General features: G+C 38.4%; 1 protein-coding gene across 14 annotated transcripts in view; it reads left to right on the top strand.

Moving 5' to 3' along the window:
* Positions 1 to 15,033, top strand: part of TMEM117 (transmembrane protein 117) — a 675,006-nt gene that overhangs the window by 107,188 nt on the left and 552,785 nt on the right. For 12 of the 14 annotated variants that reach the window (XM_086399828.1, XM_086399818.1, XM_086399822.1 and 9 more), the window contains one exon: positions 10,985 to 11,117. The exons of 1 other annotated variant lie outside the window; for it this stretch is intronic. In XM_086399828.1, coding sequence (XP_086255954.1) covers positions 10,985 to 11,117 — 133 coding nt within the window. Of the gene's footprint in view, positions 1 to 10,984; positions 11,146 to 15,033 lie in introns of all 14 variants that reach the window. One more of the 14 variants, XM_086399824.1, reaches the window with a different exon arrangement.

Below are 15,033 nucleotides of genomic sequence, written 5' to 3'. Positions count from 1 at the left end.
TCTGGAACCAGTCTGTTGTTCCATGTCCAGTTCTAACTGTTGCTTCTTGACCTGCATGCATGTTTCTCAAGAGGCAGGTCATATGGTCTGGTATTCCCATCTCTCTAAAATTTTCCAGTTTGTTGTGATGAAGTCATGTATACATGGATACAAATAATAGGAAACCTGGGGGACATGGCAGAATTTTGGCTCCTGGCTTTATTTTGCCTTCCCAACCTTCCCAATATGTATGGTTGTGGGAGGGCCAGTCCCTCCTGTCCCATCACCACCTATGATCAAGGAGCCAATGTCTGAGCCTCGTATTGATCAGGATTGCTTGAAAAAATGGATCAGCCTTCAAGGGATTAGTCTTGACAGTTTAATTTTTCTTTTTCAGTTGGATCAATAGAATGCCCAACACTAAATTAAAACCTAGTTTAAAAGTATGAATGTTATTTTTTTCCAAAGCTGGTGTCCATATAATAATGATGATGCAAAAAATTTAATAATAGTGATGATATTGTCATTCCAAAAGGAAATCAGCCCTGAGTATTCATTGGAGGGACTGAAGTGAAAGCTGAAGCTCCAATGCTTTGGCCACCTTATGCGAAGAGCTGACTCATTGGAAAAGGCTCTGATATTGGGAAAGATGGAAGGAAAGAGGAGAAGGAGTAAGCAGAGGAAGAGATGGTTAGGTAGCATCACTGATTCAGTGCACATGAATTTGAGCAAACTCTGGGAGATGGTGGAGCATGTGGTATGATTCTCCTTTCTTTTTAGAACCTTTTGAAATGTACATTATAGTGCATATTATAATATACATGTTATACTTATAATGCATATTATGATTTTTAGTTTCACACACAATTATGTTTCAACTCACCATATTTGATTTTCTGTCAAACTCAATGAATCACAAATATTTTCTGTGTAAACACCTACTTCTAATAAGGAATGATAGCCATCTGTTCAATGTTTTTAAATTCTCTTAGTACACTGAAGTAAGGAGATTTGATCTGAATATTAATGAAATGGTGTCCTTAGGATAGAAAAGTTTCATCATTTTATACTTATTATATACAATTGTGTTTGTCTAATTAGAATAGCCTTCATCCCTAATGATATTCTGGTGTGTTTTGTTATATAATTTTCTTTGTTGGGGTCCTATTCATGGACTAATTCTCTAATTGTTATTTTTAATCTGTTAGCATTTTAAAATTAGTAAATCTTAAAATATCATTTTCTTATAAACTATACATTTATACAAACCAGTCATGAATTCTTCATATACTTATTTTAGTCTTATTGGAAGTGAAGTTCAATTAATTTTAAGTGCTCTGATCCAATTTCATTTTACCCTTTATCCTCTTCTAGACCTAAGAAATAGAACATATTAATTGTCAAGTATGCTAATATTTAAAATGTTAAATATTAATGTTAAAGAATCTTATCAGTGTGTTACCTTGGGTTCATTTTATATATTAGAGAGGCATGCAATGATAGATAAAATATAATAAGTAATACTTTTTCTCTTAACGAGTAAGAGTGATTCCTTTTTTTAACCTAAAGACTTTTGAGTTAGCAGAGTTTGAACTTATCTCTCATTAACAAAACAGTCCTCGAGATAAAAGCCATGTAACCCACCCCTTTACCCCGCGCTTGACTTGGGCCCATATCGCCTTGTCTTCACTGGAGGAGCATTATTACCTCCTGTGAGAATCAATCCTGTAAGCTCTTCTGGCTATTACTCCAGAATAGTATATGAAATGTTTGACAGTGAAGGAGATTTCCTAGAGGAGATCATGTCTGACCTTAATTTTAGGGCCCACGGGAAACATAGGTGTTAGTCAAGTGATGGAGGAAGAAGAGTACCCCAAGCAGGGCGTTCAGCATGAACGTAGGGAACTGATGTCTGTTTAGTGTTGATGGAACTAGAGGGAAAGCTGGTGAGAGAGGAGAGATGAGCCTGGGTCAAGTCAAGCAGTGCCTTCTATACCAGGGTAAGGAACTGGAATTTTATTCTTTAGGTGAGGAGTGATCACTGAAAGATTTAAAGTGAAGGGGTAGTATGACCATAGTTATATTTTAGTTAGCTCTATTGTGGATGGATTGAGATGGGAAAAGAGGCTGGAGTAAGGAAGATCAGTCAGATTTTTGCCACAGTCCCACTGCAACAAATTATGGGAGAAGAGCATGCATTGAAGCTTATAAAATAATAAGACTGTTGATTGAAATGGAAGGTGTGCAGGAATCAAAAATCGAGAATGAATCTAACCTTGTCATTTTGAAAATGATAAGATGATGAAGTCAGAAGTAGGGGTGGATTTAGGGATGGGAAAGATCAGACTGGAGTCATAGGTAAATTGTGTTGTTGGGACAAGAGGTGGAAATTTTGAATTCTTTTATTTTTAAATTAACTTATTTATTTTGTGTCCGTGCTGGGTCTTTCTTGCTGTGCTCAGACTCTCTCTAGTTGAAGCAGGCGGGGGCTACTCTTCCTTGTGGTGCACAAGCTTTCCAGTCTCAGTGGCTTCTCGTATTGCAGAGCACAGGCTCGAGATGAGTGAGCTTCAGTGGTGGTGGTGAACGGGCTCCATATTTGGGCATGGGGGCTCAGGAGTGTGGTGCACGGGTTCAGTTGCCCCATGGCATGTGAAATCTTTCCAGACTGGGGATTGAAACCATGTCCCCTGCATTGGCAGGCAGATTCTTAGCCACTGGCCCACCACGGCATCCTGGATTCTTTCTTGTATACTGAGTTTGAATTGACAGTAGAACATCCAGGAATACAGCGGGTAGATTGTTTTTCCAGTCTGAAGCTCAGGAGGAAAAGTCTATGCTGGAGATACTGGATAGTAAACCCACAGAGTGGATGAGACTCTATAGGGATATGACAAAGGGAAAGACTGAGGACAGACCATGGGGAACATTGTTGTTTATGTGACAGGTGGAAGAGATGCCCCACAAATTGATGAGAATAAACAAGAAAGTAGAAAGAGCACAAGGAATGTTTGGTGTTTGGGAAACCAAAGAAGTAGAGTATCAGCAAGGACAGAATGGATAACTGCTGTGTCAGACGCAGCCTGCAAATTAAAGGCCAGTGTATTTCTTCTATATTTGGCAATAGTGGGGACCATTAACATTTGCCAGAACAATTTCAATAGTGCTTGCATTGTATGTCCCCCTCATGAGGGGGACTGATGAAGATTACTCTCTAGAAGTCTGGATGAGAAGGGAAATTGAATGGATGGTAGTTTAAGGACATGAGGTCAAGAAAACACTGTTTTTTAGGATGGACTTAAGAAGCTTAAGAGGCAGAGGGAAGAGAACCCAGAGAGAGAGATTGGACACAAGAAGGAGAGAAAAGATGGTTGCTGAAGCAAGGCACCAAAACAGGGGAGCCTATGGTTTTAAAAGTACATGTGATGTTTTTGCAGGAAGAGCACAGAAAAATACAAAAGAATATAGTAGGAATAGCAGAGAAAGTGGATAAGTGGACGGATGTACATGAGTGGGAAGAAAGTTGAAGGAAGTCATATTTAGTGGTAGTGATATTTTCTTGAGGTTGAGACTAAGGCCACATTCTGAAAGAGGCTTAGTAGGAGCTTTGAGGTGTAATTTAAAATGGATGTATTAATGTGCAGTGCTGTGGTAACAGCAGAAGTTGGAGATCTTGATTCTGTAGTAGTGCATCAACCCATTTGTGTAGCTTTTCCCACATAAGTTTACTGAAATTGGAGAAAGCAAATTGTAGCTCTGAGTCAGAGCTGGGGTTTTATTGGGCAAATATAAAATAAATCTAGGGGGCACACAAAACAAGAGCACCGTGTTTCCCATCTCATCTGCAGATGAGGGCCCATTTCCTGCTTCAACTCAAGAGGAATCCCAACTTCCCCTCACACCACAAGAGGAAGCCTGTCTCACCTGTTGAATCTCGAGTGGAACCCCACCGATCCTGCTTCAAGGAAAAAGGACACCGAGTGCCCCCTCAGCTCGAGATAAGTCCTGATTCCCCTTCACCGGCTCCAATGGAAGCCAAAGTATCCCCACACAACAGGATGGGAGGCCTGTCTCCCGTGCTGATCCTCTAGAAAAAGCCCAAATTTCCCTCCTGAACTCGACCGGAGCCCTGCCCTTTGGACAACTCGCGAGGAATGCAGAGTTCCATGCCTCGACACCAGACGAGGCCTGACTCCCTCGTTGAACCTTGATAAAAAGCCCGAGATCCCTGTCACCGCCGGAGAGGTACACTGAGTTTCCCGACTGAACTCGAGACATGGCCCTATTCGCCTGCAGCATCTCGAGAGGAATCCCGACGTGCCCCTCGCAACGCGAGAAGAGACCCCACTTCTCGGAGGCAACACGAGCGGGTCCCTGAGGTCCCCGTCACAACTTGAGAGAAACCCTAAGCTTCCCACCACAAGTCGAGAAAAACCGCGAGATCAACTTATTATCATTTAAGCTGATACTAGTTTTCTGTTTTATTTATTTAAATTTTACAATGATGTCTATTTAACATATGTTTTGTAACACCATTTTTGGAGTATATCAGAAGCCCAAGTATTCTGAGTGATAAAAAGCAAGGGTTTGGAACCATTGTTTTTGTTACTGGCAACATAAAATATTCGTGCTGTTATGTAGAATGCCTGCTGTGCTGACTTTGACTGAATTTTGACTGCAGCAAATTAAATACATTCCTTTAAATAACTGCAAATTATATTTATGTATATGTGTATACATTAAGTAGTTGCACATAGACATTATGTATGTAATCGACACATTGTATATAGGAGATTTTGGAGCAGAAGACTTAATGAATAGTAGTGTTAGCTTCAGGTTGGCATCTTCTTGTGGAAAGTGCCTCCTTTCATATTTCCTGGTCAGGGTAGTATGCGTAATGCCACATTTTCTCCTCTAAATTAAGTGTCTTGCTCAGACTTCCTACTTAGGTGAACAGAGAGTACAGAATTGGTAATTTTCAGAGCATCTTTTTTATCTCTAAAATTCAAAGCAGTCCCAAGGCTTATTGGGTGCTGGAAATAAATCCTTGAGTCTGCATTAACCTGAGCTTCCCCTCTACTATTGCTGCTTGGGTGATGGTCTTTGGCACAATGATGCCATCTAAAAGAGTATAGGTTTACAACCTCAGGAACTTCCTGGTGAAATCTGAAACTGGCCCTGTACAAGGAGGGAAGGAACAAACCAAAGCATGAAGCAGACTTCTTCAGACTGGTAGGCTTAGCAAGCAAAGGAACTTATGTGTGAGGCTTGTCTTGAGTGGTTGCAAGACAGAAGATCTCTGCATCTACACACCAGAATCAGAGGTCTTCAATGGGTTCAGTCACATAGTCCATCCTGATGGTCTCAAAAACACATTTCTCTCTTAAGACTGTGTTCTTGGAAATGGTTCCCGTTAGGGGAACAGTGTGGGCTTCCTCCATGGCTCAACAGTAAAGAGTCTGCTTGCAGTGCAGGAGCCGAAGGAGATGCAGGTTCGATCCCTGGGTTGAGAAGACCCTTTGGAGGAGGAAATGGCAACACACTCTGATATTCCTGCCTGGAGAATCCGAAGGACAGAGGAGCCTGACAGGTTACAGTCTGTGAGGTCGCAAAGAGTTGGACACAACTGAAGCGACTTAGCATACAAGCACGGGGAACCAGTGGGCAGCATATATCCCAAGTCCAGGAATGGGGATGAGGAACCTCTCATTGCCCCGGTTCTGTTCCTGGGTCAGCCAGATGTCATGCCCTCTTGATGACCTCCACCAACAGACTGCTGGAATCCTACCCAGGTTGCTGTGTTCCTGATGAAAGTGGGTGACTGCTCTACTGGTTGCTCTTCCCCTGAGGCCAGCTCAGTATCTTTACTTGAATTCCAAGGCCATGACCCTTGATACTTTGGCCTTCACCAGCATCCATGGACTCAAACCTAAGTGAGGCTTGCCACCTTGGAGACCAGAATCTTTGTATCCTCTCTGAATCTAGAAGCCCTCCACTCAACCTTGCTTCAACAACTTCCCAGGAGTACCCCCATCTCTTAACCGGAAGCACACATGCTTCTAGTCCTTCTCCTCTGAGGTTGTTTAGTTTATTTCTTTGTTCAAGGTCTCCTGCTGAAAACTACTTCTAAAGAAAAGGGACCCAGAACTTAGCATCAAAGTCTGGCTGTGAGGTAAAGAGCAAATGTTCCTTTTTATTCTTTTGCTGATGAGAACACAGCAGCAAAAAAAGCCAAGAAACAAAGTAGTTTCTCCCTAAATTCTCTTACACCTATCTACTTCCATCTTCCACAATTCGTGTGAGCCATCATCTATTTTAAAATTAGCTTTTAGGTCATTATCCTTGTTAGAATCTTATGAATCTTAGTGGTTCTAAACCTACTGTATCTCCAGGAAAGATTCTGAGATTCTAGACTATTTCAGTACTGTGCACCAACATTTGTAACAATCACTGTGCCCGCCAACCCTCTCTTCTAATGCATGGGCTTGTGTACCACTTTAATGCTGCTGATAGTTTTAAGATTTGTTTTCCAATTACCTTGACCATATCAAAGGTGATGGCCCATACAGTCCAAGACACATTTTATTAGTAACATAAATATACACTAAGATTTACAAATATACATAGGATTAAAATAAAAGTCATTTATCACTTTGTCAGTGATATATCCCTCGTAGTGATGTCTTTTATTTCAGTTGACTGTTTTCACTCAGGTATCTCCCTGAATCTCCTCTAAAGAAGAGTGTTAAAAAATTCTCAATTCTTTTACCTGTAAGAAAGGTGGCATATAACTTATTATCCAAACCAATACAGAAAGGAAGGGGACACTCTTAATAATTATGCCAGGACAACAGTCACAAGCCACTGCTGTCCCAGGGAAAACAAATGTGTGAGTGGTCACACCACAGGGTGGAGATAGTTCACTTCCATGTGACATCCTTAGGTAACTCTGAGGTTCCTGGTTTGATCAAATTGATGGGGAGTCAGCTGATGACAGTCTGTGTATACATATTTCTAGCATTAGGATGGTCACTCAATGAGTTAACCTTGAAGTAGCTTATGGGAAATTTTTTTATTTAGTATGATTTGACTCAACATTTGGGTCACTCTGGATCTGGCCTTCATATATTGAAGTTCTTTTATTGTGTGTTTCGAGTGAATTGCAAGTCGTGTTAACCTGCCATTTCATTATAATGGCTCTAATGACTGAAATTAGTGCCAGGCAATGAGTTCGGCAATGACAGCATAAATGATCCTGGCACATCTCTCATTTTACTAACTCTTTATTATTTCAGTCGTCATGTACAGTTAACCCACTGTATTTTATTTGCAAAGCACTCTTGAGTCACCGGCATTATTATTTGACTTTTAAAGTATATCCATTAGTGAAATTTTTGACATATGCATATGTTAAGAAAGAAATTCACATTTTAATTTCAAAGAACTCTAATTTCTGGTCTTAGCAGTTCTTCAACATATCAACCGCTGAATTAAATAAATAGATCAAGGCTGAAGGACTTGCAGCAAAGGGAACACTGAGTCCATCAGTCTAAAATAAGATTTTCATTAACTACTCAAATGACGGTTGACTTTGAACATCTTCCTGCCTTGCTCACAGCTGTACCTCTAGCACCTTGATCCACAGCTGGCATGTAAAAAACACACATTCAATATCTGTTCAAAGAATGAATGATATTCTTTGCAGTTTGCTTTAAGATAATTATGGCGTGGATTTTTCACTCTCAAGCATTCTCTGTTTAATATCTATTTATAATATTCCCGACAAGGTGTTGTGTGGAGACTTGCAATTCCCTCAATTTCTATAATTATTGATTCAATTATCACAAGTTGTATAATGCTGTAATTTGCAGCATCAGTATCCTTTGCTTCAGTAGAACATTTTCCACATTCTTCTCTCAGTTGTAATTCACTTTCCCTCTGACTTTCAGATTTGTCCTTTGCTTTTCTTGTACAGGCCAAGAAACCAGATGAGGTAACCAAATCTCCCATATTTGCTCCATTTAAAGTTTTAGCTGGGGTAATGTTTCTGTTCAGAGAAGGCAATGGCACCCCATTCCAGCACTCTTGCCTGGAATGGTTTCCAAATGAAATCTAAAGTGCTATTTTAATAACAGAAAGGGATGAGGGAAAATTAGTTAAATCTTAAAAGATGGTTTCTTCCTATGCTCAGAAGCTTATGTGAGAGCTACTGTCTGTCCCTAGAGAGATATTTTCCAGATGGAAATATACATATTTTCTCCATAGCTTTGACATATCATCAAAAAGAAATGTTTTCTCTCATGAGAAATTTTATTGTAAGATTTCAGACCTACCCTATTTTAATTATAGTTCCTATATGTGCATCATCTTCTTTCTCATTATTTGGATAAACTTCCTCTTAGGAGAAACCAGGATGGCCTGTGTTTATTTTTTCTTAATCTTGTTGTTTTTTTAATCTTCCTTACCTTTCAGGATATGAGTGCTCTCAGTTCTCTTTATCATAAATCAAAATATTTATCTGGCCTATTTATGATACCAGTAGTTTTTACTTTAGTATTCATCTTAATACATTTTCCTCCTTGAAGTATTTGCATTTTAACATTTTTTTCTTTTTTTATTGAAGTGTGGTTGATGTAGAGTATTATAGGTATAAAATGTAGTGTTTCACAATGTTTAAAGGTTATACTCCACTTATGGATGTTATAAAATGTTGGGTACATTCCCTGTGTTGTACAGTATATCCTGTAGCTTATTTTATACATAATAGTTTGTACCTCTTAATCCCTCCCCTTTCCTTCTCCTCACTGGTGACTACTAGTTTGTTTTATCTGTGGGTCTGCTTTTTTCATTGTTATTATGTTTACTAGGTTGTTTTATTTTTTAGACTCTACATATAACTGATATCATACAGTATTTATCTTTTGGTCTAACTTTTATTTAGTGTAATACCCTCCAAGTTCATCCATGTTTTTGCAAATGGCAAAATTTCATTCTTCATTATGGCCTTATTCCTTTGTGTGTGTGTATGTGTGTGTGTGTGTGTGTGTGTGTATTCATATGTTGATGGACACTTAGGTTTTTTTCCATATCTTAACAATTGCAAATAATGTTACTATGAACATTGGGATTCATGTATTATGTTTTTGAATTAGTGTTTTTTGGCTCATTTGGTTGTATACCCAGGAGTGGAATTGCTGAGTCAAATGGTAGTTCCATTTTTAGTTTTTTGAGAAACCTCCATACTGTTTTCCACAGTGGCTGTACCAGTTTACATTCCCACCAGTAGTGTAAAGGGGTTCACTTTTCTCCACATCCCTGCCAGCATTTGTCATTTGTCGTCTTTTTAATAATAGCCATTGTGATAGATGTGAGATGATATCTCATTTTAGTTTTGACTTGCATTTCCCTGATGATAAGTGATACTGAGCAGTTTTTCATGTGTCTGTTGGCTATCAGCATGTCTTCTTTGGAAAAATATCTATTCAGGTGTTCTGCCTGTTTTTAAATCAGGTTATTTATTTACTAATTTTTGATGTCCACTTGTTTGAGCTGTTTATGTATTTTGGATATTAACTCACTGTCAGTCATATCATTTGCAAATGTTTTCTCCCAAGTTGTCATTTTGTTTTGTTGGTGGTTACCTTTGGCTCAGTCAGTTAAGATTCTACCTGTAATATAGGAGATCTGGATTCGATCCCTGGGTCTGGAAGATCCCCTGAAGAAGGAAACAGCAACCCACTCTAGGATTCTTGCCTGGGAAATCCCAGGGACATAGGAGCCTAACAGGCTGTGGGGTCACAAGAGTCGGACAGGACATAGTGACTGCACCACCATCACCTTTTATCTGTGCAAAAGCTTTTAACTTTAATTAGGTCCCATTTTTTATTTTTGCTTTTATTTCCTTCACTTTAAGAGACACATCCAAAATTGCTACAATTTTAGTCAAACAGTATTCTGCCTGTGCTTTCCTTTAGGAGTTTTATGGTTTCCAGCTCCACATATTGATCTTTAATCCATTTTGAAGTTACTTCTGTGTACAGTGTTAGGGAGTGTTCTGATTTCATTCTTTTATGTGTAGCTATCCAGTTTTCCAGACACCACTTATTGAAGAGACTGTCTTTTCTCCATTGTGTGGTTTTGCCTCCTTTGCCATAGATTAATAGACCATTCTCTCCATTTTTAGTAATTATCTTTGTAAGTGAATATTAGGCATGGTTAGAAATCATGTTTTGCTGGGAACCACACTGACTCCATAACACGTGTACATGCTACCAGACCCCACACACCACACACACTTGTGCACCAGCCTGTAGGTGGAATGGATATTTTAGGTACGAGTAAGGCTATTAAGGAGAAGGCAATGGCACCCCACTCCAGTACTCTTGCCTGGAAAATCCCATGGATGGAGGAGCCTGGTAGGCTGTTGTCTTGGGGTCGCACAGGGTCGTACACGACTGAAGCGACTTAGCAGCAGCAGCAGCAGCAAGGCTAATAAGCCTTCTGACTCTTATGATAGAGACTTCATTTTTACCATTCGCATATTCATGTACTTTATCATAAGTGAAGTTTGCCTATCATCTGACCAGTACTGGGAATGGGCCTGTGGGAACAAAAGGGAATTAAGAATTTATGTAACATCTTTACCATTCGCCTTACTTAAGTAGTTTCAGTAAATGAACCAAAAACATATTTCTGAAGTAAAAAATATAAGGTAAGTGTTCTAATTAATCTTATTTTCATGCCAGCATAATGAGTGCTCTCTGTACACTAGATTTTCATGCTAGTATTTGCTCTAGGATGATGAGGTGGAGATTGTCATGGACTTCATCATTTATTTACAAAAGAGCAATAAGGATCTTAGGTAGTAGTTTCTCCTGTAAGACAAGTGCTAGGGGCAAAGACTTCAGAATATTAGTGAGATAAAAGAAATTAATTAAAATAAAACAATGCTGTATGTATTTTGAGTTGCAATGTATACTGATATCCAGTAATAATTATATTGCAGGTCAGTTGCTCCGGTTAAAAATGTTTCGTGAGGATCATGGATCATGGATGACAATGTTCTTCAGCACAATTCTCTTTCTCTTCATCTTTTCTCACATATACAACACGATTCTTCTAATGGATGGGACAATGGGGTAGGTTATCTTTCCCCTTTCTCCTGTGGTGAGTGTTATATTTGAAACTCGTAAGAATTCAATAATTTTGTAGTTTGTGGTAGCCTGAATCTTCATTACAAATATTCTATCTTAAAAGATATTTATGAATTTTTCTTACTTAAGACATTTAGAGCCTTTTCTCCAAGAAGCTTATAGCATTTTATAATACTTATATTGTGTCCCTTATTCTTTAGGTCTTCTCTTAGGGTAGTTTGAGAGCAGGCAGTCATCTTACTATAGTGACAGACTATGAGAATCAGGAAATCTTGACTTGTTTATAGTCACACAATCAGTAGAACTGTGCTGAAATGAAGGTCTCCACGTTTACCATTTCAGTGCTCTACAATGCATGGCTAAAAAAAAGTTTTTTATAGTGGTGGCATTTTTTTTTTTTTAACTCTCTGGCAGTTCCAACAGAGAGACCTTTGTTATAAATGGGTCATTTTAAAAGTGGGCCACTCTGTATTAAGTCCAGGGTTGTAATCTATACTTATCAAATCACTAATCAAATCACCAAGGCATGAAGATGTGCTAACAGGTAGATTGTAGATTTTTTTTTACACTTCTCCAATTATTGGTTTGCTCTTTTTAAGTTTTAAGGGCACAATACAGGAGAATGGCTTAATTTACAGCGTTAAGAATTAGATTAGTGACAATAAGAAACCACCTTAGATATTTGTTGTGCACTGAAACAGTTCCTAAGGAAAGTTTTGATCTATTCTCCCTGATAGATTGGAAAGCCAGCTAATACCCTTTTCTTCTAAATGTAGTAGAAGCACTTCTGTCGACCAATTCTATAGTGCAATTGTTTTGATGTTATGTATAGATTTTAGCCACCACTCTTCAATGCTGAGAGGGATAGCTCAATTAAAACTTTATTAGTTTTTCCCCGCACCATTAAAGGAGATGAATAGTCAAGGAAAAGCAGGTATTTCACAAGATTTATACTTTAGTCCATACTCACAAGTGGTAAATTCAAGAATGTGATTGTTTAATAGATCAAACACTCAGGCTTTAGGAAGCTATTAAAACCCATCATCTGTTAGTTATTTCTTGGGCTTCAAATGATGCCATTCCTACTGGGTCTATTTTTAAATAGCGGAATTGCAGATTCTAACCCATGGCTAGTCAGAATAAGCCTCAGCCTTAGAGCAGTACCTGTGTAATGAAACGGGTAATGGTGTTCTTGGAATTACCTAACACAGCTGAAAGTCTCTGAATGGATACATGTATATGTATGGCTGAGTCCCTTCACTGTTCTCCTGAAACTGTCACAATACTGTTAGTTAATTGGCTAACCCCAATACAAAATAAGTTAAAAAAAAAAAAAAGTCTGAAGAGAATTGTGCCTTCTCATCCCTGGGGCCAGAAGTGGAGGGGATCCATGTAAAACTTACTCTTTCTAAGCTGTTGCTGGAAATAAAATATTAAATACCATTTGTATGTAAAATATATCCTTTTCTTAGAAGTTGACTTTTCACTTGATTCTACTCTTTTTTTTTTTTTTAAATGGAACTAAATGAGGTCTGTGATAATCAAAAGTGCTTATTCTGAAGAAAGAAGCAGATTTAAAAGTAGTAAATGCAGCAATGCAGATTCCCTGGCACATTGTAAAGCATTCCATAGCTAATAATAAAGCTAATTTTAGTGAGAGCTAGCAAGAATTGACCATTCAGTAACAGACCTGAATTGTTTCAGACCTCACAAGGCCCCTCTGAAATAGGTATTTTTTATTATCTCCATTTTACAGATCAAGAAACTGAGGACCAGAGAGGTTTCATCACTCAAGCAATAATAGACAAGGTGTTGAGCCATTAACTAGTGAATTCTAGTAATACAGCCTGCCCTAAGGTTAGCACACATTTGAGGGATGGTTCATCCTGTTGTTCCAACACCATATGGAACCTTTTTTCTTCGTATTTTTATCATTCAAACGGAATTTGAAAATTGAAAGAAGTAGTAGGTATGTGCAGGAAGAGAATAGTTTAGAATTTTTTATATGTATCTATCTAAGTAAAATGGAAGGTGATTGTCTTTTATTCTCAGACTAAATATAGTATTTCATATTCTTCTGTAATTCTTGAACTCTTCTTCACCAATAGGCTGCATCTTTGTTGAAAAGGATCTTTTCTTGAGAGGACGTTTTTAATGGTACCACTGAAAAAGAAGTCCAACCAAAGGAAAAATGGTTTATTTCTGCAGGTTAAAAAATTAAATCTCCATTTATAAAAGATACATTATTAATTATTTTGACACATGTCATTTGAACTAGTGAGTGCTTTAATGTAGGACTGCAAACCTTGAGGAAAATCAGTTCTCAAAGCGGGTGGATACCACTGTGCCTTTGAGGTAGATGCTCCATGTTATCTGAGGCATTGCTTCTCCTGTTTAAGGCAGGGAATGATGGAGCCAGAGGGTACAGGAAAGATAGCAGGCTCAGAGATATCATGATTGACAGATTTTCTATCAGAGGATTGCTGGTGGTAGAGAGGAATTCAGGATTATTTACCCTGTATCTGATTTGCATTGAGGATTCCTATGTGTACTGGTCTTTAGATCTTTCTAGGAATATTGGTTTAGAACCATTCCAAAGAGGACTTTCAAGGGTTTTCTATGAAGGCTAAACTTTTGTTGATGTAGTTTAGAACTCCTTTCTAGAACAGAAGCTGTTAGGCCTACAAAGAGTGAATTTAGGATTTAAGACAGGAAAAAAAGATGTTTCCCTAGAATGATTTGCTTTTTTCCTCCTCCCCCCACCCCAATTTTAGAATTGATTGTAAATTTAGGCTCAACCAGAGTCCCTTGATCCCTTGTTACCAAGAACAAAATCCCTAGATTTAACTGATCAGAACTTCAATAGTTTTAGCCACAGCTTACTTGATAAGAGTCAAGTTGCCTGCTTCTAGAGTTCTGATTGCAATGAATTCCCTGAGGTATATATATATATCTATATACTCACTCATGGCTTCAGCTGCCTGTGGGGAGCTAAGCTGAGAGGTGATGAGATGAAGGGGGTAAAAGGAGAGTTAGAGATGGGCTAAAGGGACCCAGGTTCAGACAATCCCTATTCCTCTAATCTTTGAGTATTCTGCTTCCACTGCTCCGTACCTCCTGCTGCCAAAGTGCTGCTGTGGTAACCTCTTTATTCTTCAAGTCACCAAGATGAAACTAAGTTCATCTTCCATTAATGTGTGAGACTGTAGGTGAGGGTTCTGCTGCAGAGAAGGCTCTCAGCCTGGGCAGAGTTTTACATCTAGACATTCTATAAACAATTTCCTTTTTACAAGGTTGCCGACTAGCTAACCTGAAACTTCTCCTCCTAAAAGACATTTAGAGATGCTTAAAAATACAGTACTGCCTTAGACTTTTCCCCCTCTCATTTCATATTATTTATTTTTATTTTTTATATGTGATTAACACTGACTGATTGAAATATGATTGGTGGATAATATTATATCTGTTTCAGATGTACTGCCTAAATGATTTGGCATTTGCATACATTATGAAATGATCACCATGATAAGTCTAGTAACATCTGTCCCCATATAGAGTTATTACAGTATTATTGACCATATTCCTTATGCTTTATATTACATATTTGTGGCATATTTATTTTATACTGGAAGTTTGTACCTCTTAATCTCCTTCATCTATTTCAATCCCATCACCTCCCTCCCCTCTGACAAACACCTATTGTTTTCTCTGTAACTGTCTTCACTTTATTTTCTTGTGTCTTTGTTTTGTTTTTTAAGATTGCACATGAAAGTGAGATCATTCAGTGTTTTACTTTCTGTGACTCATTTCCCTTAGTGCAATACCCTCTAGATCCATCCATTTTGTTGCAGTGGCAAAGTTCCATTTATTTTATTAAGATTAATATTCCATTGTATATGTA

Source organism: Bos grunniens, chromosome 5 (genome assembly GCF_055505025.1).
Source record: "Bos grunniens cultivar Pamir isolate PY7600 chromosome 5, Bosgru_T2T1.0, whole genome shotgun sequence".
Classification (NCBI taxonomy): Eukaryota; Metazoa; Chordata; class Mammalia; order Artiodactyla; family Bovidae; genus Bos; species Bos grunniens.
This window is presented reverse-complemented; position numbering and strand designations above follow the sequence as displayed.